Raw genomic sequence first — 24,684 nt, forward strand, 5'->3', positions numbered from 1 at the left:
ACCGTAATGAATTCTCCATTGGCCGTTTCAGGAGAATTGGAGCTAATGGGGCTGAAATGGTTGTGTGCAGCCACCGGAGGACAAAATGTCCCCGAGAGGGGACAAGCCATTCTCCGGCCTTCCTATTCAAGGAGCGCCAAAAAACTGGAGACTTTTGAGATGTTGTTCTGTCTTCGAAACAGATCGTCCCCGTTATGTCAGCAGCCTTCCAAGGACAGGACGGACCAACCCGATTAAGCAGAAGACGGAGAGGAGAAAAAGCCAGCGGCCGGCTTGGCTCACGGCCACTTTCTCTGGAGGTGAGGGGGGGGGAGAACCACCGGCGCGCTGTTTAACTCACACCCAGCGCCGAGTTCAGCCTCGACGGTCCCCAAACCTTTCAGCCTTGCTCGGCGGCCTCTCTCCGACGGCTGGCCGCGCTCAGGGCTGGCAAAACGGCGTTGTCCGGATTTTTTTTTTGGGGGGGGGTGTCGGGGGCTCCCTCACCCAGCCTGAGCGGCGCAAGCGACTTGCAGCGGATCGCTCGCTCCATCTAAGCTCGGGCGCCCTGGGAGAAGGAGGCAAGGCCAGCTCTTTGCCTGGCGCCGCGCTCCTGTCCTACCCGCCGGGACTGGAGGGGGCGCGGGGGCCGCTCTCCCCATATATAGAGCCTTGGTGGAGCAGTGGGCTAATAATGCCTCCTTAAGTAACACCAGCTGCCTGCAATTAGTGCAGGTTCGAGTCCCACCAGGCTCAAACTAGACTCAGCCTTCCAATCTTCCCAGGTAGGTAAAATGAGGACCCAGATTGTTGGGGGCAATTAAGCTGACTTTGTAATAATGCCGCTTGGGGGTGTGTGTGAAAGCCCTAACAAGCAGGCATAGACATAGAATGAAGGCTGCCGCTAAGCTTGTAAGCCGCCCTGAGTCTTCGGAGAAGGGCGGGATATAAATGGAATTAAAATAAAAAATAAAAAATAAATAAATATAGGAATGCTGGCACCCGCCCTTCCTGAGCTCCTCCTCCTCCACCCCCCCACCCACCCACCCCCAGCTCCTCGCCGGTGGCGGAGGAGCCTCAGTCAATGAGCGGCCGCCGTGCGCGCCGAGGGGCGGCCGGTGGATGCGGCTCCTCCTCCTCCTCCTCCTCCTCCTCCAGCACTCCAGCACCAGATCCACCCGGCAGGGGAGGACCCGAGGCTGGGGATCGGGCTCGGCCGGCGGTGGCAGCGGCAGCGACTGCAGCCCGGCTCAGCATGGGCGGCGGCGGCGGCGGCGGCTGAGCGGCGTGGCGGCGATGAGCCTGGGGGACCATGGGCACGGCCGTCTCCAAGCGCCGCTCGCTCCGCAACGAGGCCGTGGCATCGGTGGCGGCCAAAGTCAGGTGAGTGGCGGGCTCTGCCCCGCGAGGGGAGGGGGCGTCGGGCTGCGGGAAGCGTGGGGGTGTGTGGGGGTGGGGGTGTGCCCCCCAAAGGAAAGCGGCAGGGGCGCAAAAAGCCGCGCGTAAAAAGGCTGCGCGTAAAAAGCCGGCGGCGGGAAGGGCGAGGGAGCCGCGCACCCGAAAGCTGGAGCCGGGAATTGGGGCGGGGAGGGGGCTGCGGGCGTCGGAGGGGCCAGCCTGCCAAGGAGAACCAGGGGAGGAGGGCGCAGCGACCGGGTGGCGGCGGCGGCGGCGGGGAAGGAACCGAGCGAAGGAGCGCGGCGCGGCGAGGCGCTCGCCGGTTGCTACGGGGGTAGGAGGAAGGGACGTGCGAAGGAGCGACGTGCAGCGCTTGTGCTTTCGCTCGGGTCGGGCTGGCAATCCGCAGCTGGGGAGAGGAGGAGGAGGGAGGGGGGCGCGCGGAGGAGGAAGGCGGTTCGCCACGGCTCGCTTGCGGGAAGCAAACCCAGCCGAAGGCGAACCATCCTCGGAAGCTCCACTTTGGCACTCAAGCGCTGGAGGCGGGTTTGCGCCGGCGGTTCGAGCATCCTAGACCTCTCCCAGAGGGGGGGGGAGGGTATGCGCTGTTCCTTTTAAGCAGCTCCGGATCGAGCTGCACCCCGGGCTCAGTTTGGGAAGGCTGAAGCCAAATGCTCTGAGTTTCTGAGTTTCTTCTGAGCCTTGCGGGCTTCCGCTGAATTCCTTCGCCCTGGAATCTCTGTGTCTTCCTAGGACCCAGGCTGTTAAAACTCTATGCGAAGTCCTGGATTCAGCATCCAGCCACGATTGGCTCTCTCCCTCTATACACACACACACACACACACACACACACACACACACACACACACAGAGAGAGAGAGAGAGAGAGAGAGAGACAGAGAGAGAGAGAGAGAGAGAGAGAGAGAGAGAGGAGAGAGAGAAGGAGAGAGAGAGAGAGAGAGAGAGAGAGAGAGAGAGAGAGAGAGAGAGAGAGAGAGAGAGAGAGAGAAGGAGAGAGGGATGAAAAAAACCTCAAACTTTTCCATACCGGTTAGCCAGAAGCCCATGCTCTATATTTTCAGCCCTGCTGTCGCTTCGCATTGGGTCGAAATAACAGCTGACGTGAGGTGGGAAGCATTTGGCAAGCTGCCCGGCCCTGTGGAATATTTCTGGCAAAGCTCCAGGGAGCCCCTGGTTACTCCTATGAACTTCCAACTTGGTGAATGCAGCATGGAGCCGCAGCGGCGGCGGCGTGGTCTGCGCAGTCCTGCCATCTCTGTCCAGGCATGGGAGTTGGGGTGCCCTTCATCGGCCTTCTGCTCTGCGGCCTTCTTGATCCCAGCTGGGGCATGGCGCACGTGCCCCCCCCAAATCCTCTCTGATCATCACCGAGAATAGATCCCTTATCCAGAGAGAAAAGGAGGATCCTGTTTGTTGGTGACCCCAACCGGGCCAGGTGGCTGAGGGTGAATTAGGAGTGAATTATTGGAGCAGGTGAATACCGCCAGGCATGGGGGAAATGGAAAGTTATTCAGGTTGGTGTTGTTTCTGGCAGTTCACACACGCAAGTGAGTGTGCAATTTGCCCTGGATTTCTTTTGGGTAGAAAACCTTGGGTAACTAACTCGCAGAGAGATGTTTTCTGTTCTGGAGGCTCAAGCTGAATTCCTACAGAAAGGAAGGGGATGAAATAAGATAGCTTGGAATTCTTGTATATTTTGGACTTTCAGCAGGGCCTTCCTGCTTCCCAACTGCAAAACAGGCCGAGTTTCAGTCCCTCTCAAGCTGAATTGAGAGCCTCAGTTTCTCACAGAATTGGTATCCGAGGCTCTAAGGAACAGGCTTTAGCGCCAAGCGCCTAGTCCTCATTGTTCAGAATGTGCAGTTGCAAAAATTGTGGACGGCGCTTGTTGAATTCTCCGAAGTGGACATGAGAGGTGTGTGTATCTGTGTGTTTGGGGGTGTGTGGCAGAGCTCTTTGCTTTTCTCAGAAGCAATCTAAAGAACCACAGCTTGTGTGATTCATTTCTGTTCCAAGTTACAACAGCATTGAAAAAATGGACTTATGACTGATCCTCGCACTTAAGACCGTCGCAGCATTCCCCACAGTCACGTGATCAAAATTTGGGGGCTTGGCAACTGGCATGTATTTGCGATGGCCCTCAGCTCACAGCCAGTCACAATGGGATCTACAGTTTGACAGGAGATCCCGCAGTCTTACTTACAGGGGAGGATCTGGACAGAGGCCATGTGGCGTTCTAATCCTATTCGGGATTGTCCATTGCTGTGGGACACGTAGGTTCTCCTTCATCCGTGTCTCTTCGACCCATCAATGTTCTCACGTGATTCCTCTTCCAATATCTCAGGGGTTGCCCCAAAGAAGAGGGGGTCAAGCTATTCTCCAAAGCAGCTGAAGGCAGGACGAGAAGCAACGGATGGAAACTAACCAAGGAGAGAAGCAACCTAGAACTCAGGAGGAATTTCCTGACAGTTAGAACAGTTAATCAGTGGAACTCCTTGCCTCCAGAAGTGGTGAATGCTCCAACACTGGAAGTTTTTTAAGAAGAGACTGGACAGCCATTTGTCTGAAGTGGTATAGGGTTTCCTGCCTGAGCAGGGGGCTGGACTAGAAGACCTCCAAAGTCCCTTCTGGCTTCTATTCTATTCTATTCTATTCTATTCTATTCTATTCTATTCTATTCTATTCTATTCTATTCTATTCTATTCTATTCTATTCTATTCTATTCTATTATTTTCTCTCTCCAGGATGCTCTTCTTAAATTTCAGAAAGAGTTGGAAAAAGAACATCCTCAGTAGATAAAATCTGGAACTCGTCACTTTGCAATTATCCAGGATACGAAGGAGACAGATGAAAATTACTCTTAATTTCCTATAATTTGGAGTTCAGCACTCTTCCCCCCACCTGCCCCCGCCTACCCCCCAGTGATGACATTTCCCTCTGGCTGTCTGTTGGCCAGCGGCCTTGCTGCTGTTGAAGGGTTGACAGCTTGTTCATTTGATTTGACAGGGCTGATAGCCAATGAGCTGCCTGCAGCCCACGGAGGTGGGCTTTTGAATTGCAGAACAGAACCTTGGAGATAAGGATTGTCCCCTTGTTGAGCTTTCCCACTGCCCATTGAAAGGAAGTTCTTTATTTGGTTGGACTTCTATCCTGTCTTTATTTGGAGAATGCCCAAAATATTCCTGCCTCCTTTCCCCCCCCCCCCCCGCTACAAGGAATCTCTCTGCTGGAGTGGGAAGGAAATGCTGGCCCAAGGTCATCCAGTGACTTCTGCGCTTTAAAAATCTCTCAGCTCTCCTGATTTCCATCTGGCCCTTTCCGCCACCTTACCAGAGAGGCTTTTATGATCCAAGTGGATCTGCTCTGCTTGGGCAGAGACCTTTTGCAGACGGATTGCCCTTCTCTCGGTCTTCCAAGGGTGGACAAATATCTAGAATTATGGGCTGCCGGCCACGGTCCCGGAGCTGCTAAAACTGGGGGCTGCTTTGAGGCCGTGAAAAATCTCTAGAAGGAACTTCCAAAGCCCGGTGGGGTTGAAAACAGTTTCTAGTCCTGCCACTAATAATAAAGTTTGCTGGGAAATGGCGTCTCTTGGGAGCTGCTCCCTAGTTGCAATACGTAAGGTTCTAGAAAAGCCTCCAAGGCTGGCTGTTTTCTAGAAGTCTGAACGGGCGCTTCTCAGTCCCATTTCTGGGATCGGCGTATTCGCTTCCCAGTTCCCCAGTGGCAAGTTATTGAGTGCAAGCTAGATATACTGGCAGCCCTTGACTTACAGCTGCAACCTTGCTCAAAATTTCTGTTGCTAAGTGAAACATTTGTTAGGGAATTTTGCCCCATTCTCGCCCTTTCTTGTCACCAAAGCCCCTGAAGGCAGGACAAGAAGCAACGGGTGGGAGGGAACTAGCCAACGGAGAGAAGAAACTTAAAACTAAGGAGGAATTTCCTGACAGCGAGAACAATTAATTAGAGGAATAGCTTTGCCTTCTGCACTTGTTGGTGATCCATCCACTGGAGGTTTTTAAGAAAAGATTGGGATAACCATTTGTCCGAAACGGTGTAGGTTCTCCTGCGTGAGCAAGGGGTTGGACTAGAAGACCACGGAGGTCCCTTCTGACTCTGTTATCCTGTAATTCTCTGGTGCTTCTCTTTCTTTAGGGTTAAGAGGCAAAGAGGAGAGCCATCCATCTCTACGTAGACCATAGAGTAGGAGTTCGGGTTGCCATCTCTTGGGCTTCCTCCGGCTGTTAATTTGACTCCCCGCGCACCCGAGCAATTACTTCCCTCGACGGCTAATTATCTTCTGAGAATTTTATTCTCCTTCTTCTGGTTTTGGCTCTTTGTAAACAACCAAGTAGGGACGCGGTGGCTCAGTGGGTTAGGACGCTGAGCTTGTCGATCAGAATGTCGGCAGTTTGGCGGGTCGAATCTCGAGTGCCGCGTAGCAGAGTGAGCGCCTGTTACTCGTCCCAGCTTCTGCCAACCTAGCAGTTCGAAAGCACGTAAAAATGCAAGTAGAAAAATAGGGACCGCTCCGGTGGGAAGGGAACAGCGTTCCGTGCGCCTTTGGCGTCTAGTCATGCCGGCCACATGACCACGGAGACGTCCTCGGACAAGCGCTGGCTCTTCGGCTTTGAAACGGAGATGAGCACCGGCCCCTAGAGTCGGAAACGACTAGCACGCGTGTGCGGGGGAACCTTTACCTTTACCTTTAAACAACCAAACTTGCAGCAGGAGTGGAGAGACAGGAGGATGTTTCTCCTAAAGGGCCGGGTGGATTTTTCAAATGCCTATCCCGCGATCGAAAAAGGTGGAGAATCTTGGTGGGGACTGTGGGGTTGAATGAGGCCTACCTCTGTGTCTCTGGTTCGGACTGGTCCAGTTGTGTTATATCACACACTCACGGATCAGCATCTAAAAAACAAACAAACCAACAGACAAACAAAAAACGTCCATCAGGTCGAGGGAGGAAGTTAAAACGCTGCTTGGGAAATTGCAGACCTGCAGTTTTCTGTCAGGAATAAATGAGTAGCGAGAAGGCCATGTAAATTTGTCTCGTGCATTTTTTCCCCCTCTCTTCTCACATTCTCCTTGGTGGCAACTGGTGGCGTCTTGAAAAACTGGCCGACGTAGATAACCACGTCAAGGGTTGCAGCATGTTGGGGCTGGGGATGATGGGAGTTGGGCTTCAACTTTTCTGGAAGGCTTCAACTGGAGAAAGAATATTATGCTCATAGCGCTAACATGTGCCCTAGTAATCGAATTCCTTCCTTCCTTCCTTCCTTCCTTCCTTCCTTCCTTCCTTCCTTCCTTCCTTCCTTCCTTCCTTTCTTCCTTCCTTCCTTCCTTCCTTCCTTCCTTCCTCTTTTCTTTTCTTTTCTTTTCTTTTCTTTTCTTTTCTTTTCTTTTCTTTTCTTTTCTTTTCTTTCCCTCCCTCCCTCCCTTTCTCCTTCTCTTCTCTTCTCTTCTCTTCTCTTCTCTTCTCTTCTCTTCTCTTCTCTTCTCTTCTCTTCTCTTCTCTTCCCCTTCCCCTTCCCCTTCCTCTTTCATCCTTCCCTTCCCTATGTTGAGGATGAAAAGCAGAGTCAGTGAGACCCCCTACACCATTTCATTTTCACCTAGAAACAGAAACAATTCCATCGAAGAAAAAGGTTTATTTACATGGGTCCCTAAAAGCTGAGGCTGATTCGATGGCACGTAGTTAACCGAAAGAGACGCCCGAGTGTGGGAATAGGCGGCTCTGAAGTCAGGGTGGTTCTTCCTGGTTTTCCCCATTTGAATAGTTTCTCTCGCCCCCCCCCTTTCCCCCCCACCCTGCCCCCAGGAAAATATCTTTAATTTCTCAGCAGAATATATTACTTGTCAATTTTCTGCTGGTGTAAGGCCAACGGCAGCATTAGCAACATTGATCTAGCTGAATATGCTCTCTCACAGGGAAAGAATACACACACACACACACACACACACACACACACACGAAAAATGCTGGCTTTTTTTTTTGCAACTTTGCAAATGGTTTGCCTCTCTTTGCAATGTCTCTTATTATGATTTCCATTTTGGGGTAGAAGGCAATGGGATGGGCGGGTAGCCGTGTCTTGAATTTTGCTGAGGGGGCTTATTAATTTTTTTTTTCCGTTTGTGTCTTTTGCCGTTTTCTTTTCCCCCACACCGGATTACACGAAGAGCGGCGAGGGCTTTTGGGGATTATCTTTCTCAAAATCATCCGGAAGGCAAGAATGGTGCAGGTACGATACCTTTCCCTGAGATTCATACTGCATTTAATTTTATACGCCCCTCCGCGGCCTCTGGAGATTAGTCTTAATTCGCCCTAATTTTAAATTGCATCCCCCCCTCGAGTATCTTTCTAAGGCAATACGGATCAGGAAAAACACATTAAAGCATTGAACAAACACTAGAACGCCTCTGAAATATCTAGCCTAATGGTTTAAATTAACACCGATGCCTGCGGGATTCCTCAGCCAGACTTTCATTAGCTAATAAAAGCAAGAATGAAGCAGAATATCCAGAGGCTTAATACGGTACGGGCCCAGTCTTGAACTAGCCTTACTCATGGATACGGCTCTATATAGGTAGTCCTCAATTTACCACCAGCTGTGGTCCTTTACGTCGAGGGCTACCTGTATTCAGTCACTTCGGCCCTTGTTTGAGTCTTTAAAGTTTCTAGTTCTCATGAATGTACTTTTTTTTTAAAAAAAAAATTGAACTGTTGGTAAGCTGGGTTGGGGGCCACCCAGGATGGGGCCCCTCGCCCAGATATGGAGCAACCCCCCCCCACAACTCTTTGTGTTTCTCCTCCTGCTTTCAGATCACTTGCTGGCCGAGTCGTATGTGGGTTCAGAAGACTCCCCAGAGATCCATGTGGGTGTTCAGAACAAGCGGCGGCTGTCTCTCATTTCTGACGGGAAGTTTCAGCCCGCCTTCCCCGAGGAAGCCGGCGAGAAGCTGGCGGGCGAGGGCCCCAAACCCCGCGTCTACACCATTTCCAGTGAGAGGCCCATGCTGTCGCAGCAGCAGAGCGAGAGCATGGAGCTGGTGGTCATCAAAGGAACGGAAGAAGAAGAAGAAGAAGAAGAAGAAGAGGAAGAAGAAGAGGTGGACGGGGACCGGTCCTTAGGACAGCCTCTCCACCACACCGGGAGTTCTCACAACATCAGCCGACAATGCAAGGGCAGTTGGCCAAGTCACCAGCAAGACTCGAAAGAGTATCCCAGTTGTGCCCAGTTGACGGGGTCATCTCAGCATCCGTTCGATCTGGAACAACAACACCACCATCAGCACCACCATCAGCACCACCACCATCCACACCAGCACCACCATCAGAACCAAGCTGGTGAGACCGGCTGGCGGCAGAAGAAGCTGGAACGCATGTATAGCATTGAGCCTGTTTCCGGTAGGTGCGACCGAGTTGTGTTGCCTTCATCTTGGCCAGTGTTGTGATTCAGAGTCAGCCTGTGGGTTCGGCAGTTGGGTCGGACGACTCAGAGGAGGAGGGGGGTGTTGAGGACCTTGCTGAGGGGGTTGAAGATCTTGCTGATGATAGCCCTCAGCCAGGCCCCTCCCACTTGGTCACCACGGAGACCCAGCTGTGTGAGCCTGACAGCGTGGATGAAGATGACCCACAGCTGGCCCTGTTCAAGGACGCCCAACGCAGGAGGCAGTCAATTAGGAGTAAACAGAGGAAGGCAATGGGGCTTCTCAGAAGGAGGCAGAGAGAAGCCACGCCCTGAACTCTATATAAGGGGAATGTCTGGGAGGGCTGGTTTGCTGAAGGCAACCGCTCGGATAGTTCATGTTTCTTAAAGCTCCTGTTTCTTGGTTTGTCTTGTTCCGTGTGTTTTTGTAGTAATAAATTTGGCAGGCGTAATTCCAGCCTCTTGCCTTCTTGTAAAAGGGGTTGTCCCTGCCTTTTCTGCAGGGCCGGTAGCAGGCTGGTACAGAACAGCCGTATTTCCGAGAAATAAGACCTAACCGGAAAATAAGCCCAATTTTTCCCCAAAATAAGCCCCAGTTAAGATTGTGAGCCAGACGGGACGCCTTTAGCACGTCCCTCGCGACACACGGTGAATGTATTGAGTTGTAAAAATAATCATATTAATATATCATTAAATATAAATACATAATATTACTGACAGTATTTGAGTAAACGTACCGTAGATGGTTGCACATGGAAAAAATGAAGCATCCCATGAAATTAAGCCTTTAATGCCTCTTTTGGAGCAAAAAGACCCCGGTCTTATTTTTGGGGAAATACGGTATTGCATAGATTGTTATCGTTTCCATCATAAGCTTCTAAGCCATGCGGTGACAAGGTTTCTTTCTTGTTTTTTTGTTAATCCTCCTAATTTGTGGTTACATTTCCATAGCTTAGAGGCCAGCCAGCATTTATGGTTTATGGTTTATTAAATTTATATGCTGCCCTTCTCCCTGAGGACTCAGGGAGGCTCACAACAATAAAAAGTTAAAAGATATAAATACAAAAATTAAAAGGGGATTAAACAATATAAGAAATAAGAACGATTTAAACCAATAAAAAAACCAAATTTAAAAACCATGATCGGTCCAGGCCCGCTTGTTGGAATAACCAGGTCTTTAGGTCACGGCGGAAGGACCAAAGGTCAGGGGCCATCCGCAGCTCCGGAGGCAGTTGGTTCCAGAGGGTCGGTGCGCCCACAGAGAAGGCTCTCCCCCCGGGGGTCGCCAACATGGCAGTTTTTTAAGAGACATGACTGGGGGATTCTGGTTGTTGAGGTCCACACGTCTTGTAGGTTTCTAAGACGTTGAGCTGGGTAAGTTTATCCTGGCAAGGTTGCAAGTCCCGCTAGCGTGGTTTGAGGTCAATAAATCCACAAATTAGATGTTTTGTGCCGTTTCCTTACCTGCATAATACGCAAGCCCTTGGCAATATGGAATTCAAGATAAGACCCAGAAAATTCTTCAGTTACTCTGAAAGCAGTGGCATGGCTCCAAAGCATCAAACGCTCAGCCTGTTGTTTTTCTTTTTTGCAATAATAATCCTAATCCTAGAGGGGGTTATTGCGGCTTTGTGGCTGCCGTAGCAAACTTTGTCCATGAGATCAGCAAGAGCGGAGCTTGACCAGAGAACATAATAACATTTTTTTTAGCCCATGTAATAAGTTATACTTGTGGATCGCTCGGCCCTGGGGGGGGGGCGTGGTTGTGATGGTGGTTTGTTGCACAGTCAGCCAGATGTTTAGACAGGACTGGGCATTTTTGTCCACTTCTTCCCAAGGAGCAGAGACAGGCAGAGGTCAATACTGATGGTGTTCAAGGTCTGGTTGCAGGATGTAAGCTGCTCCGAGCAAAGATGCCTTCTGCAATTGACCGATGGGGATTTTGTCAATGCCACGGTGTCCAAGTATTATTATTATTAGGGTTGGTTGCACAGTCAGCCAGATATTTAGACTGGATTGGGTATTTTTGTCCGGCTATCGAGCCCTTCCCAAGAACCTGGCATAGGCAGATGTTTGAAAGTGTTAAGGTCTCATCGCAGGATGTAAGCTGCTCCGAGCAAAGCTGCCTTCTGCAATTGACCGATGGGGATTTTGTCAATGCCGATGAGGTTCAAGTGGTGCTCCAGAGGTTCTGGGAAGCATCAACCACTATTGGTCCTATCTCGGCTTTCTTTTGCCCCCGTCGTTCTACTTCTACTTGCAGGCCTTTATATTGGGCAATCTTCTCCAACTGTTTCTCCTTCTTCCTCCTCCTCCTCCTCCTCCTCCTCCTCCTCTTTCTTTATTCCAGATGAGGTTCCTATCAGGACCTGGCTGCCCAAAGAGAACCTTTTCACTTTCCAGACAGCGACAACCACTATGCAAGCGTGAGTTCAGCCACAGAAAGTTGGGGTTGTCAAACGGGGGGGCGGGAGGGGGGGACGGCGAGCACGGGAGGAGAAGCGCATGCGAATCGGGGATTCCTCCCCTTGGTTGGAGGGGCAAAATAAAGGAGCAGGGTCATCTTTCCAACCCCACAGCCATTGGCTCCCCCGCCCTTCTCTTTACTCAACACAACTTCGTCTGGCGGAACAGATAGTCCTCAATTTACGACCCTTTGTTTAACGGTGGCTTTAAAAGCGCCACGGCCGCTGAAAAAGCAGCTCAAAAAGTTGCGATCGTCGCAACGACCCGGCAGTCAATGTCGTCACCATTTGGACCCTCGGCAAGTGTGTTGTTGCCCTTTTTTTTAAAAATGGCAGTTTGTTAAATTTGTTTGCTGCCCATCTCGGCACAACAGTTTGGGTCATAAGTCGAGGACTGCACGTATCTGTGAACCGTCTGCGTAACCAAGGCTTATTAACATTGAAAAGGGGGTTTGCCACTAACATTTCTTCTTGTTGTTTCTCTCTCTCTCTTTCTGCTTCTGGTTTTTTTTTGTGTGTGTGTGTGGATCGCCAGCATTTCGTAAGTATAATTGCCACCGCGCCTTCATAAATCTTGTGTATTCTTTATCGCTTGCTTGTATGGGCATCCTTGGGTCAAACCTTCTACATTTCTTCCGGTACGTTGTGTCCGTGCCGACAGCCAAAAAGACCTAGAGTTGAGCCATCGTTTCTCCTGCAACCTTTCTCGTTTTGAAGGGCGAGGATGTTCTGGTCCACGCCTCTGTTTTCCCGTCTGCTGCTTTGCAAATCCCACCTTTGTTTGCTCCCCGAGTTGGGCGACCGGCATTCAAAATGTTGAACCCCACCCCCGCCCTTTCATGAACCCTTTGCGTTGATCATTGTGTAAAGTCCTTTCCCAGTGCCTCATGTGGTCCCGTGTCCATCCGTGATGTATTTTAATACAAGGAGATCCTTTTGGGTGCTGGAAGAGGCAGCTATGAACACCAGGGTGGCGGAAAGAAATTGTGCAATCGGGGAAAAGGGGACGGTGGTTAAGGGAATGGGGTTAGGAGTGGGTGGTTGGGAGTTCTAGTTCTGCCTTAGGCACAAAGCTGTCTGGGTGACTTGGGACCAGTCCTCCTTTTCTCTCTCTCTCTCAGGCCTAGGAAGAAGGAACGGGCAGGACCAGTTTGGCCCAGAGGTTAAAGGCAAGGGGTCAGAAGTTGGAGACTCTGAGTTCTAGTCCTACCATAGACATAAAGCCTACCGGATGACTTTTGGGCCAGTTTCCCCCCCCCCCCCCCACACACACACACCACCCTTCCACCCCTCAGGAGGAGGAGGCAAGGACACAACACTTCCAAAATTGTTGCTGAGAAAACGGCAGTGTAGGGTGTCATGGTTCGGACAGATGCAATTCTTCAAAGAACTTCAGATGTTCTCACTTTGACGTAGGGTTGACTCAAAATGTTGTGCATCCATTGGGATGGAGGTAGAGATTTCCTTGCTCCCCGAAGCTGTCTCCTCACCCAGATTCTTTTGCCCACAAAAAATGGTGGCCATGGCACCCACCTTGCCCCGTCTCCTTGCCATCTTGTGATGTGGCTCATTTCCTCCTCCTCCTCCTCCTCCTCCTCCTCCTCCTCCTCCTCCTCCTCCTTCCCTCCACGCCCCCGTCCTTTTTTCCATGTCATCGCTCCATTCTGAAGCTGCCGTGGCTTTGGTTTTAATGCCTTAAACCTGGTTCTCCAGGGCATTCAGGGGCTACGCTGAGAGGAAACGTCGAAAACGGGAGAACGATTCGGCCGCTTTGATCCAGAGGTACGGAGGTGCACGGGTTCAACTATTTTTTTTTTTTTTTGGCCTGGTTGTATGCGCCAGCTGCTATGGATGCTGAGATTCCTTGTTTTCTTTTTCCTTTCTTTCTTCCTTTTTTCTTTTTCCTGGATTAAAGGAACGAAATATTGAGTTCAGGATCCTCACCAGCTTCTTGGCTGGGCTGCTTTGCCGAGAAGGCAGTTGAGCAAATAAATACTTTGCTTATTCGTAATGGGAACTGTCTTTTTTCCAAATCAAACTTGGCCAGAGCTTCGGGCCAAATGTTTTTAAGGGTCTGGTCACAAAACCCTGTGCATAATTGGCACTGCTCCATAAAGGATGCTTTGAATTATTTGCAGCCAAATATTGTCATAAGTGGTATCGATTCAGAATCAACGCATACTTTCTTCTCTTTGGCCTGCTGAATTGAGGTTTCCTTCCTGTAATTAACTTGAAGGTTCAAATAGAATCGGGCTGGGGGAGCTTTGGCCTGCCAGTGGCTGGACTACAGTTCCCATCCTCCTTGACCATCAGCCGTGCCGTCCAGGCTTCGGGGAGCCTAGATCCGTTAAACCCCCCCCCCCAAGGCGCCTCTTTTTCCAACTTCAATGCACGGGTTATCTCAGCCCCAATCCTGCCGAGCAGACGCATGTTTTGAATCCCCGTTTTGCAGATGGAAAGGCTGAGTCCCAGAGTTTGTGGTTTGTCCTAGAGACGCTGAGATCCCACCGCGCGCTTGCTCTCTAAAGGCGAAAAACCCAGGGATGGCTTAAGCTCCCCCCTGCTTACCCTTTCCGGATCGGGGAAAGCCGAGTTGAAATGGGAAGAATCCTGGCGTCCCTGCCCGCAGCTTGGCAGGGCCAAAGAGGAAGTGAGTGGTTGAGTAGGGCACGTCCTCATTCTCAAGTCGTTTGGCGGTCTCTGCTTCCTCCCTTGGCAAGGATCTGCACCGCAGTGCTACCTTACCCAGGCAGTCCTCGGCTTACGACACTTAGCGACCGTTCAAGGTTACAGCGGCGCTGGAAAAAAGTGAATGTTTCCCCCCCCCCCCGACTTACAACCGTTGCAGCATCCCCAAGGACCCGTGATCACACTTCGGATGCTCGGCGACCGGCTCATATTTATGACGGTCGCAGCGTCCCTGGGGTCAGGTGATCCCCCTTTTGCGACGTTCTTACAAGCAAAGCCAGATTCGCTGAACAACTGGCTGACTTAACACCCGCCGTGGTTCGCTTAACCGCTGCAGCCAGGAAGGTCGTCAAATGGGGCAAAATTCGCCCAGCAAGTGTTGGACTTAGCGATGGGAATTTCGTTTGCGGCCGTAAGCCGAGGACTTACCTGCATTCAAACCTCTTGCCTCCTGTGCCTCTGCTTACTCCCGGCTGGGAATCCAGCGCGCATGTTTGAGAAGAAGAAGAACAGCTGGAGGAAAAAAGTCTAAGCCCAGCCTGCCTTCTACTGTTCCGTAAAGAGGCTTTGCACCCCTGACCATCCCACTAATGTTGGGGAGGGGGGGGCCTTGTTTGCTACAACCCCTTGGGCTTTTGCTTCGCTAGACGATGAGGCTGTTTGCTTGAGGCTGCCAGAGAATCTTGGGGCACTGACCGGTTGTGCTTTCATTCTTGAAGGAATTCCAGAAGCCGCTCATGCTGCTAGTCCCCAAGAGGGCAGGATTCTGATGCAATCCGAGCCCCTCCGCGAAAGAGAATTAATCTGACCGGAAGCAAAGCCCGCGGCGGTTAATATATGTTTTGTTTCAAGCTTCGACTTGTCCCTTTGAGTCAGGTGAAAGAGTCAAGGGTCTTCTGGGTTTGATGGAAAGGCCAAATAATTCTCTAATGGATGCAAGGTGTAAGGCGCCAGAATAACCCCCTACACACTCAAGAGTATCCCCAAATATCAGGAGGTTTGTGACACTCCGGAGAGAGATTTCAAAATGGACCAGTTTTTTTTTTTTTACAAAATAAGGTGAAGAAGACAGGAAAACTCTGTCGCTTTAATCTTGGCAGGATGGATGCGGAGAAAGTCGTTAAAGTTCTCGGGTATAATCTGTCTCTTTCACTTATGGCATAATTTTGTTCGCGGTTGTTCCTGATCCCAGATTAGCAATTGAATGAGTGGTCCCTAATTCAGATTAATTGGGTATTTGTGGCCATGGGAATAACAGAATATCAGAGTCGGAAGGGACCTTGGAGGTCGTCTAGTCCAACCCCCTGCTCCAGCAGGAAAACCCTACCCCATTCCAGACAAATGACTGTCCAGTCTTTTCTTAAAAGCCTCCAGTGATGAAGCACCCACAACGTCTGGTGGCAAGCTGTTCCACTGGTTAATTGTCCTCGCTGTTAGGAAGTTTCTCTTTAACTCCAGGTTAATTCCAGATCCATTTAACAACCACATGATTTCCAACAACCGCAGTGATTTGCTTAACAACTCTGGCAAAAAAAAAAAGTAGGTCCTAAAATTGGTTGTGATTCACTTAACAGCTTAACAACAGAAGTTTTGGTCCGTAGGTTGAGGACTAGGTACCTGTAAGTCCTGGAAAAACAGACTGGTAAAATCTCACCAGTTGCTTTCAGCAAACAGAAGGTGAATTAAAACACCAACTAACATTCCTTTCGTATCGATCTCTTCTTCAATTTTCTCATCGAAATGTAACTTTTTTTTTCTTCTAAATTGCAGACTTTGGTAGAAAATTATGCAGCGCGGATTGCGATGTGAGCTCTTTAGACTCTTAAACGCTTTTCTTTCATTTCGCTTCTTAAAATTTTGCTCCTTGAGTTCTGTCGATCTTGGCCGGATCCTAAAACCATCCGTAGCACCTCACTGACAAGCTGTCATGCACTCAAGCATAAGGTTTGCCGTAAGAAAATTGGAAATGCCTTTTGCCTGGGGGAGACGGCGGCGGGGGGGGGGGGAAACACCTTTCATTTCAAGGGTTGGAAGTGAGGGTTTTTCAAATTGTGGGCCATGACGTTTTTTTCGTTTTTTTAAAAAAGCCGATTGGGCTTGTGCAAGCAGCGTGAAGCAGGTTTTGAGATATGGCCGAACCTGTGTTTTCACCGGCTGTGATTTGTGCACAGTATGATATTCTCTGTTCTTTGGAATGTCTTGTCGAAATAGGCACATTAAAGGAAATTTGCTGTTGTAAATTTGCAGAACCGAACAGGTTTGTTGGGTTGGAGGGGAGAAACCGAACGGCGTTCCAGTCCCACCAGTAAAACTAAAGTGAAAAGGCTGGGTGAAGGTAGAATATCTTACAGTTACAGAAGGATAGTTCTGGAAGGAAACGTGGAGGTCTCCTGTCCTAACTCTGTAGAAGAATTTAGAAATGCCTGTTGAGATGAACAATGACCTCACGTCATATATATATAGCGAGGGAACGGTGTCTCCACTAACTGTGGAACCATTGTTGTGCTTTAGTGGAGAAGCTGCTGGATCAAGAATGGGATCCTAATCCATCCCCAGAAGCTCTGTGGGGCACTTCTTTCGGCTAGTCCCTCCCTCTCCGCCCAACAGACAGTATGGGGTAGTGGTTAAGATGCTGGACAAGGAGTCTAAAAATTCAACTTCTAGTTTTCCTTTAAGCGAGGAAGCCGGCGAGATAACTTATGACCTGTCGTTCTCTCTCAGCCCAGTCCTGGGAAGTTGAAAAACGCCTCCCTACCAGCTCGGGTTGGGTGGAAAGCATCCACAATCGCCTTCATCTCAGCGTTGTACAACTTGTACAAGCCCCCGGAATGATATTTTCAAGTAAAGCTTGACGGCGGAATCAAAGCGGTCTTTTCTAAACCAGAGTCCAACCAGAGATGGAGAACTGGCGCCCCCTAGTGGTGCAAGGTAGAAATAACATTGCCCTTCTGTGATCCGCCAGCTCGTTTTTGTCCCACTGTTGAAAGGTGGAATGAAAAAAAAAAACAACAACAAAAAACTGGGGCCCTTTCAGTTGAGAGGGTTGGGCGTTTTAAAGAGTAAGGTGGAGGGCCTTCCAACTCAAAAAATCAGGTTCTGCTTCCTACAGATCACTGACGCTCTCTATAGGCTGCCTAAACCTGAGAATGTTCCTTGCGCGGGCTTGACGTGGGCATTTTTGCTCTCCTGGCCAAGAGTTGTATATTTCCGGTGTGTTTCTCTACATACTCTTTCCTCCAAATTCCTTCAAGCTGTGTTGAAACTGTATGACGGGTGAACGTTCTGGTGAACCTTCTCTGCGCTGGTTTTTCTGAGGTAGTTCAGGAGGCATCTGAGGGGGGTTTGGATGTAAAGGTGAAGGAGTTGTGCAACGGGCTTTTTTTCCTGGTTTTTTGTTTGTTTTTTTTAAAATCTGCAGCTCCGGGGAGGTTGACAGATCACCCTAGAGACACGGCTTTCTTCCTCTTTACTTCCTCAAGACTTGATGGCCTTCCGTGTTTTTTCTTCTTTCAGAAATTTCCGGAAACACCTCCGTATGGTAGGCAGCCGGCGCATGAAGGCGCAAAGTAAGTGATCAGATGGAGCAGAATGACTGAGAGGGACCACGCCATGCCACCTTCCCCCGAGATCTCCCTTCCCCAACCAGGGTTGGATCTTCTGACCCTCACCCTCTGCCTCCCCAGTGGTTTCAGACGAGCTCTTTTAGAGCCCCCCCCCCAAGATGGGAGTTTTTGTGCAAAAACATTCGGCACGATCCTGGTTGGGGAGAGGAATCTTAGATAGCCCCTTATTTTTCTTGAAAAAAAGGCAACACGTTTGTGGCACGCTCTGCGCTTACAGCAAAGAGGGCGAGCCAGGGATGGGTGTGATTTTTAGCAATATTTTGTCATAATTGTTTGCCGTCTCCTTGTCCTTCCTCAAAATCTCTCCTTCTCCTCCTTCTCCTCCTTGTCTATCTCCTCCTTGTCTATCTCCTTCTCCTCCTTGTCTTCCTTATCTATCTTCTCCTTCTTCTCCTTGTCTATCTTCTTCTTCTCCTCCTCCTTGTCTTCCTTATCTATCTTCTTCTCCTCCTCCTCCTCCTCCTTGTCTATCTCCTTCTCCTCCTTGTCTTCCTTATCTATCTTCTCCTTCTTCTCCTTGTCTATCTTCTTCTTCTCCTCCTCCTCCTTGTCTTCCTTATCTATCTTCTTCTCCTCCTCCTTCTCCTCCTTGTCTATCTCCTTCTCCTCCTTGTCTTCCTTATCTATCTTCTCCTTCTTCTCCTTGTCTATCTTCTTCTTCTCCTCCTCCTCCTTGTCTTCCTTATCTATCTTCTTCTCCTCCTCCTTCTCCTCCTTGTCTATCTCCTTCTCCTCCTTGTCTTCCTTATCTATCTTCTCCTTCTTCTCCTTGTCTATCTTCTTCTTCTCCTCCTCCTCCTTGTCTTCCTTATCTATCTTCTTCTCCTCCTCCTTCTCCTCCTTGTCTATCTTCTTCTCTTCCTTGTCTTCCTTATCTATCTTCTCCTTCTTCTCCTTGTCTATCTTCTTCTTCTCCTCCTCCTCCTTGTCTTCCTTATCTATCTTCTTCTCCTCCTCCTTCTCCTCCTTGTCTATCTTCTTCTCTTTCACCTTCTCCTCCTCCTCCTCCTCCTCCTCTTTTCCTTCTAGCTTTTGCCGAGCGGCAGAGAAGTTTCAGCCGGTCCTGGAGCGATCCAACCCCCATTAAGACTGAAAACCTCAACGATTCCCGAGAAAGTACGTCCCTTTTTTTCTTGAGCGCCCAATCCGATTTGGAAATGGGCCAAGGGGTGGGGGCAGGGGGGAGAGGACATCCAAGTTCCAATCTAAGCAAAGGTTGCCTTGACTTGTAGATGAATTGTGTAGCCCTTGCAAATCTTCCAACCTCCTCCTCATCACTGGCTGGGTTTAGTTGTAGCTGAAGAATAGCTGGGGTGCTTCAGATCCCTCCACTCCACTCTTGTTCCTAAAGGTAAAGGTTCCCCTGCACATGCGTGCTAGTCGTTTCCGACTCTAGGGGCCGGTGCTCATCTCCATTTCAAAGCCGAAGAGCCAGCGCTTGTCCTTTGGCATGACTAGACGCCAAAGGCACACGGAACGCTGTTCCCTTCCCTCCGGAGTGGTCCCTATTTTTCTACTTGCATTTTTTACGTGCTTTCGAACTGCTAGGTTGGCAGAAGCTGGGACGAGTAACAGGTGCTCGCTCTGCTACGCGGCACTTGGGATTCGAGCCGCCAAACTGCCGACCTTCTGATCGACAAGCTCCGCGTCCTAACCCACTGAGCCACCGCGTGCCTTGTTCCTAGCCTGTAGCTAACCAAGAGTCTTGCAGGAAGGATTCAGACAGATTGTGCAATGTTGGGGGTTTTCTTTCTGTGCGTGTGAGGGTTAGGATCTGCTTATGCTTCACCTTGGACCTCTTCCGAAAGGAGGAGCCTGTCCGTGTGGGCTCCATCACCCTCGGTGGCACACGGGAGTTTCTGCATCTGCAGAGATGGACCTCAAAGCTCTTGTCTTCTTTCGCCCCCCCCCCCCAGGCCATGAATTTCAGGATTCCTGCTGTGCCATTGACAAAGGGGTCGACTTGAACTGGGAGGTGGAGAAAGAAGTGGAAGCGGCCGCCTGCAGTGGGGAGGACTTCGTTCCCCCCAAAATCATGGTAAGCAATTCTTGAGGACCACTCAGAGACCCTCCGGGATGGGAAGAGCCGGTCCTCTCTGCCTCCTGCCAGTTACAAATCTCTCTTTGCTCTTCTTTCCCCCCTCCCCCTGCTTTTCTCTCGTTTCCAGCTCATTTCCTCCAAGGTGCCCAAAGCCGAGTATGTTCCGACAATTATCCGCCGCGATGACCCATCGATCATCCCCATTCTCTATGTAAGTCTTGGATTGGAGCTGTGGGGGAATGTCCTGTCTGTCTGCCTCTCTTCCTCCTCCTCTTCCTCCTCCTCCTCCTCCTCCTCCTCCTCCTCCTCCTCCTCCTCTTCCTCCTCCTCCTCCTCCTCCTCCTCCTCCTCCTCCACCACCACCACCACCGCCGCTTCCTGTCCCTCTGTCCATCCATCTCTCATCTCCGGAGCTGCGGACGGCCCCTGACCTTCAATCCTTCCGCCGTGACCTGAAGACATGATTGTTCCAACAAGCCGGCCTGGACTGATCATGGTTTTTTAAATTTGTTTTTTTATCGGCTTAAATTGTCCTTTATTTCTTTATTTCTTGTTTAATTCTTTTTTAATCTTTGTATTCTATGGGTTTTTTAAAAAAATTTATTGTTGTGAGCCGCCCTGAGTCCTTAGGGAGAAGGGCGGCATATAAATTTTTATTATTATTATTATTATTATTATTATTATTATTATTATTATTATTATTATTATTATTATTATTAATGATGATGATAATAATCTATCTTCATCTATCTATCCATCCATCCTTCCATTTCCCGTTTCTGTCCATCTCTCCCTCCCTCTCTCCCTCCCTCTCTCTATCACCCACTCTTCCTTTCATCCCCTACCTCCTGTCCACCCATCCATCCAATTCTCTCTCTCTCTCTAATCTAACCTCCCTCTCTGCCCATCAATCTACAAATCCCTCTCTCAATCAATCAATCTATCTATCTATCATCTATCTTCACCCAACTTCCTACTTAGCTCTCTCTCTCTCTCTTTCTCCTATCTCTTTTCTATCATTTCTGCCTTCCTACCTTTTCACATCTTCTTTCTCCCCTCTAGCCATAGATCCTCACCCGTATCCTGTCACCCTACTCTCTGCCCCATTATCTCCTCCCAGTGGGTCCCCGTTGACCACCACAGCTTTGCCTTTTTAATCCTCGACTCTTTGTTTGCTTTCAGGATCACGAACACGCCACCTTCGATGACATTCTGGGTATGTCAGCTTTGGGTCACAAATCCCATGAAGTTATGGTATGAATGTTGTGTTATACGTGTGTCTGGTAGCTTAGCCAAAGATCCTGTTGGTCAGTGTTATAGGGCGGAAATCTGGATATGTGGGAAAGATCCTAGCAGATCCTTCAGGGCGTTGGAAGTCCAATATTCACTCCAGCAGCAAAAGGAAGTGTACTTAAAGTTGTACTTAAAGTTGCGGGCATCTCGATCCCTCTTTCATTTTTCCTCCCTCCTTCAACCTTTGCCCCTGAAGCATCCTCTCCTCCTTGCTTCATCCTTCCTTCTTGCTCATCTGTCCACAGAGGAAATCGAAAAAAAACTCAACATCTACCGGAAGGGCTGCAAAATTTGGAAAATGTTGATTTTTTGCCAGGTGAGTGAGCGGGGACCCTCCAAAGCCTGGGCTGCAACCGCTGGCTTGGGGGGGGGGGGAACTCCAACCTTCCCGAAGGCCTACTTGCAGTGGGACTCTAATATTCAGATGGCCCCAGATACTTTCTCCTTTAAAATCCCTCCTCTCAATGGCAAATGTGGGGTTCAGGGAAGAAACGGGGGGGGGGAGGTAGAAGAGGTAAAAAGCCTCTGCAAAGCTTAAAGTCTTATTCTACAAAGAAAGGGTTTCAAAGTTTCGTCTCCACTTGCTCCAAGGGGCTGGGCAGAACCCAGATATTTTCCCCCATTTGAGGTCGGCCATCTCCTTGTTCTCCCAACGTTCCTCTTCTCCTAGTCACTGGCTGGCTTTCCCTGTCATGGTTGGGATTGCATCTATGGCTCGTCCTGTCCCAGACCAATGTCTCTTTAGGTGATCCAGGAGGTCTATCTCTTTGCCTTGGCGATTTGAGAAGAACGTTGATGTCCTCCAGGCTGATTCTGGAAGGCTTTCTCTCTTTACTTCTTGTAGGGAGGTCCAGGCCATTTATACCTCTTGAAGAATAAAGTCGCCACCTTTGCCAAAGTGGAGAAGGAGGAAGACATGATCTAGTGAGTGATGACCTCGTGAGGAATTTGCTGGGCGTGCTTTGCAGTTGGGAGTCTTTGGGAAACGCTTCCATCTCCCAAACCTCCTTCCGTCTTGTTCTGCAGCTTCTGGAAGCGGCTGAGCCATCTGATGAGCAAGCTGAACCCGGTTCCAAATGTCATCCACATCATGGGATGTTATGTCTTGGGGAACCACAATGGGGAGAAGGTACGTCCTGTGGCACTTCGTGAGCAGGTGGAAGAGAACCTGGCCTCCTCTTTCTGAAAACCTCTTTACGGCTATGTTAACAGAGTTGGAAGGGACCTTGGAGGCCTTCTAGTCCAACCCCCTGCTCAAGCAGGAAAACCCTATACCATTCTGGACAACTGGTTGCCTAATCTCTTCTTAAAAACCTCCAACGTTGGAATACCCACAACGTCTGGAGGCAACCCGTTCCACTGGTTAATTGTTCGATCAGGACATTTCTCCTTAGTTCCAGGTTGGACCTCTCCTTGATCGGTTTCCATCCGTTGGTTCTTCTCCTTCCTTCAGGTGCTTTGGAGAATAGGTTGACCCCCCCTCTTCTTTGGGGCAGCCCCTCAAATATTGCAACACTGCTATCTCTTCACCCCTGGAGGCTAAAGTGAAGCTAAGTTGAGTATGTTCATACTCAACACTTAGATTTAAGAGTTTATGATTAAGTCACCCCAATAACACTGTCAGAATGAACTGCCAAGCCCTGTAATCATCTACAGGATGTGGAAAAGGGAACCAATCATTTGTCCTATATCTCAGGAGGCCTCCCAAATCACCCTGGACCTCTTTTGCTTTCCAGCTATTCCAAAACCTAAAGAATCTAATGAGTCCTTGCCGAGTGACCTTCGAATCTCCTCTTGAACTTTCAGCTCAAGGTAAATGCGATCACTGATCTGCCTTTCCTCCCCCAGTGAAAATACACCACTGTTGATTGGTACAGGGAGAGGGAGAGGGAGAGGGAGAGGGAGAGGGAGAGAGAGAGAGAGAGAGAGAGAGAGATTGTTGGATGGATAGATGGATAGATGGATGGATGGATGGATGGATGGATGGATGGATGGATGGGTGGGTGGGTGGGTGGGTGGGTGGGTGGATGGATGGATGGATGGATAGATGGATAGATAGATAGATAGATAGATGATAGATAGATAGATAGATAGATAGATGATAGATAGATAGATAGATAGATAGATAGATAGATAGATGATAGATAGATAGATAGATAGATAGATAGATAGATAGATAGATAGATAGATAGATAGATTAGATAGAGAGAGATAGAGATAGACAGAGATAGACAGAGATAGACAGATAGACAGATAACAGGCAGACATTCAAGTGGCCCATCCCAGGAAGACAATCCTGGGATCTTCTTCTGACGAGGTTCTAGATCTAGATTCCGGGCATCTGATCTGACTTTCCCTCCCTTCCCCTTGTAGGAAAGGAAATGATTGAGACTTATTTTGACTTCCGCCTCTACCGAGTCTGGAAGACCCGCCAGCATTCCAAGCTGCTCGATTACGATGACATTTTATGAGTGCCGCCGGGACAGGGCCAGGAGGAATTTCACGGGTGTCCCGAGCCGGCGGGCGTCGCAGAGCGGGAGATCTTTTTTTTTCCACGGTCGCCGGGAAGCCGCGAGAGGCGCCAGAGAAGCCGTTGGGGTCTCGACAGTCAAGAGGTCCGCTCGGTGACTTGAGGCACAAGATGGACGGAGCACTGCAGATGGAGGAAAGGGGCGGGGTAGGTCTTCCAGGACCGAGGTCGCCCCACGCCATGACAGGTTCTTCTCAGAAGACATTTGAAGCTCAGGTTTCCTACAGAGACTCAACCAATCATCTTGTCTATCTCGACTTCGCTGTCATGGAAGGCCAAGAACCTTCTTGGTTCACTCTTGGGGGATGACCGATCAAACCACTGAGGCGTTTGAAAAAAGCCAGACCTTTAAAAAAAGAAAAGAAAAAAGAAATCGCATCCATTTCAAGAACGGGTGTGAATTCTCTCTCTTTCACACACGCATCCATGCCCATCTCCAGAAGTGCAATTTCCTTCTTTCTTTTTACAAGCAGAGGAAATATTGAATCAGCTCTTGCCCTACCACGCACACCAATATCTGGTAGATGAGATATTTTGGGAGTTTGCTTGAGAATATATTTGACATCGTAATATATCTTTATATATATATATATATATCTGTCTCTCCACATCTATATTTATATTGGTGGGTAGCTAGAGAGAAGGGCCGTTCAGATTTTCTGCATCTGGCTGCAAAAAATTCGACTTGGATTCCAGCAAAACTGTTGAGGGACACTTCAACTGTAGAAAGTCCCTCCAGGACAGACCTCAATTTTACTATTTTATTTTAATAATAGTAATAATAATAAGTTGGAAGGGACCTTGGAGGTCATCTAGTCCAACCCCCTGCTCAGGCAGGAAACTTTATTTCGATTGAAGGAGCTGCTTCCTTAATATAGTTTGGCAAAAGCGGAGGTTTTTTTGCCGTCGGTTATCCGCTGGTAGGGCTGAGGTGGACCTCGGCCGGTTTATACATAGAGAGATATGTATACATAGATATAAATATAAATAGTTTGCAGATTCGAAACCAATAGCCATGTTTAAAAGATTCGCTCACTGCAGCTCGCTCTGGATTCCTTTTTTGGCGGAACGATGGGCCGTCGCGTTGAGTTGGCGAACGCCTTGTGTAGCAGTTTGATTTCCGAGGGTGGAAGTGGCAGGGAAAAAAAACAACAACTCAGTATTCTGTAGCATTGAATCTTTCAACGCCCAGGGATCGCCTCCACCTCCAACTCTT

The 24,684-nt window shown here is 49.4% G+C and overlaps 1 protein-coding gene and 1 long non-coding RNA gene across 4 annotated transcripts; one reads left to right on the plus strand and one right to left on the minus strand.

Annotated features, from left to right (window-relative positions):
* Positions 1-228: 228 nt before the first annotated feature.
* Positions 229-24,500, plus strand: NSMF (NMDA receptor synaptonuclear signaling and neuronal migration factor). 3 transcript variants are annotated; one of them, XM_083375120.1, is made up of 16 exons: positions 229-299; positions 1,138-1,362; positions 7,579-7,640; positions 8,222-8,806; positions 11,179-11,254; positions 13,007-13,075; positions 17,495-17,547; positions 18,634-18,720; positions 19,521-19,642; positions 19,773-19,856; positions 20,828-20,861; positions 21,184-21,254; positions 21,783-21,862; positions 21,965-22,067; positions 22,675-22,750; positions 23,312-24,500. In XM_083375120.1, exons 2-16 carry the CDS (start codon positions 1,292-1,294, stop codon positions 23,407-23,409), a joined length of 1,671 nt encoding a protein of 556 aa, XP_083231246.1. In that variant the 5' UTR covers positions 229-299; positions 1,138-1,291; the 3' UTR covers positions 23,410-24,500. The 3 variants fall into 3 exon arrangements, with proteins under 3 accessions (XP_083231246.1, XP_083231248.1, XP_083231247.1); XM_083375122.1 differs by lacking the exon at positions 13,007-13,075; XM_083375121.1 differs by lacking the exon at positions 229-299 and having other exon boundaries at positions 991-1,362.
* Positions 17,599-18,778, minus strand: LOC310647743. The gene is made up of 2 exons (XR_014493925.1): positions 18,595-18,778; positions 17,599-18,456 (listed from the first exon to the last, which is right to left on the minus strand). It is a non-coding gene; the product is annotated as an uncharacterized lncRNA (long non-coding RNA).
* Positions 24,501-24,684: the final 184 nt, after the last annotated feature.

Source organism: Vipera ursinii (genome assembly GCF_947247035.1).
Source record: "Vipera ursinii genome assembly, chromosome: 16".
Taxonomy (NCBI): Eukaryota; Metazoa; Chordata; class Lepidosauria; order Squamata; family Viperidae; genus Vipera; species Vipera ursinii.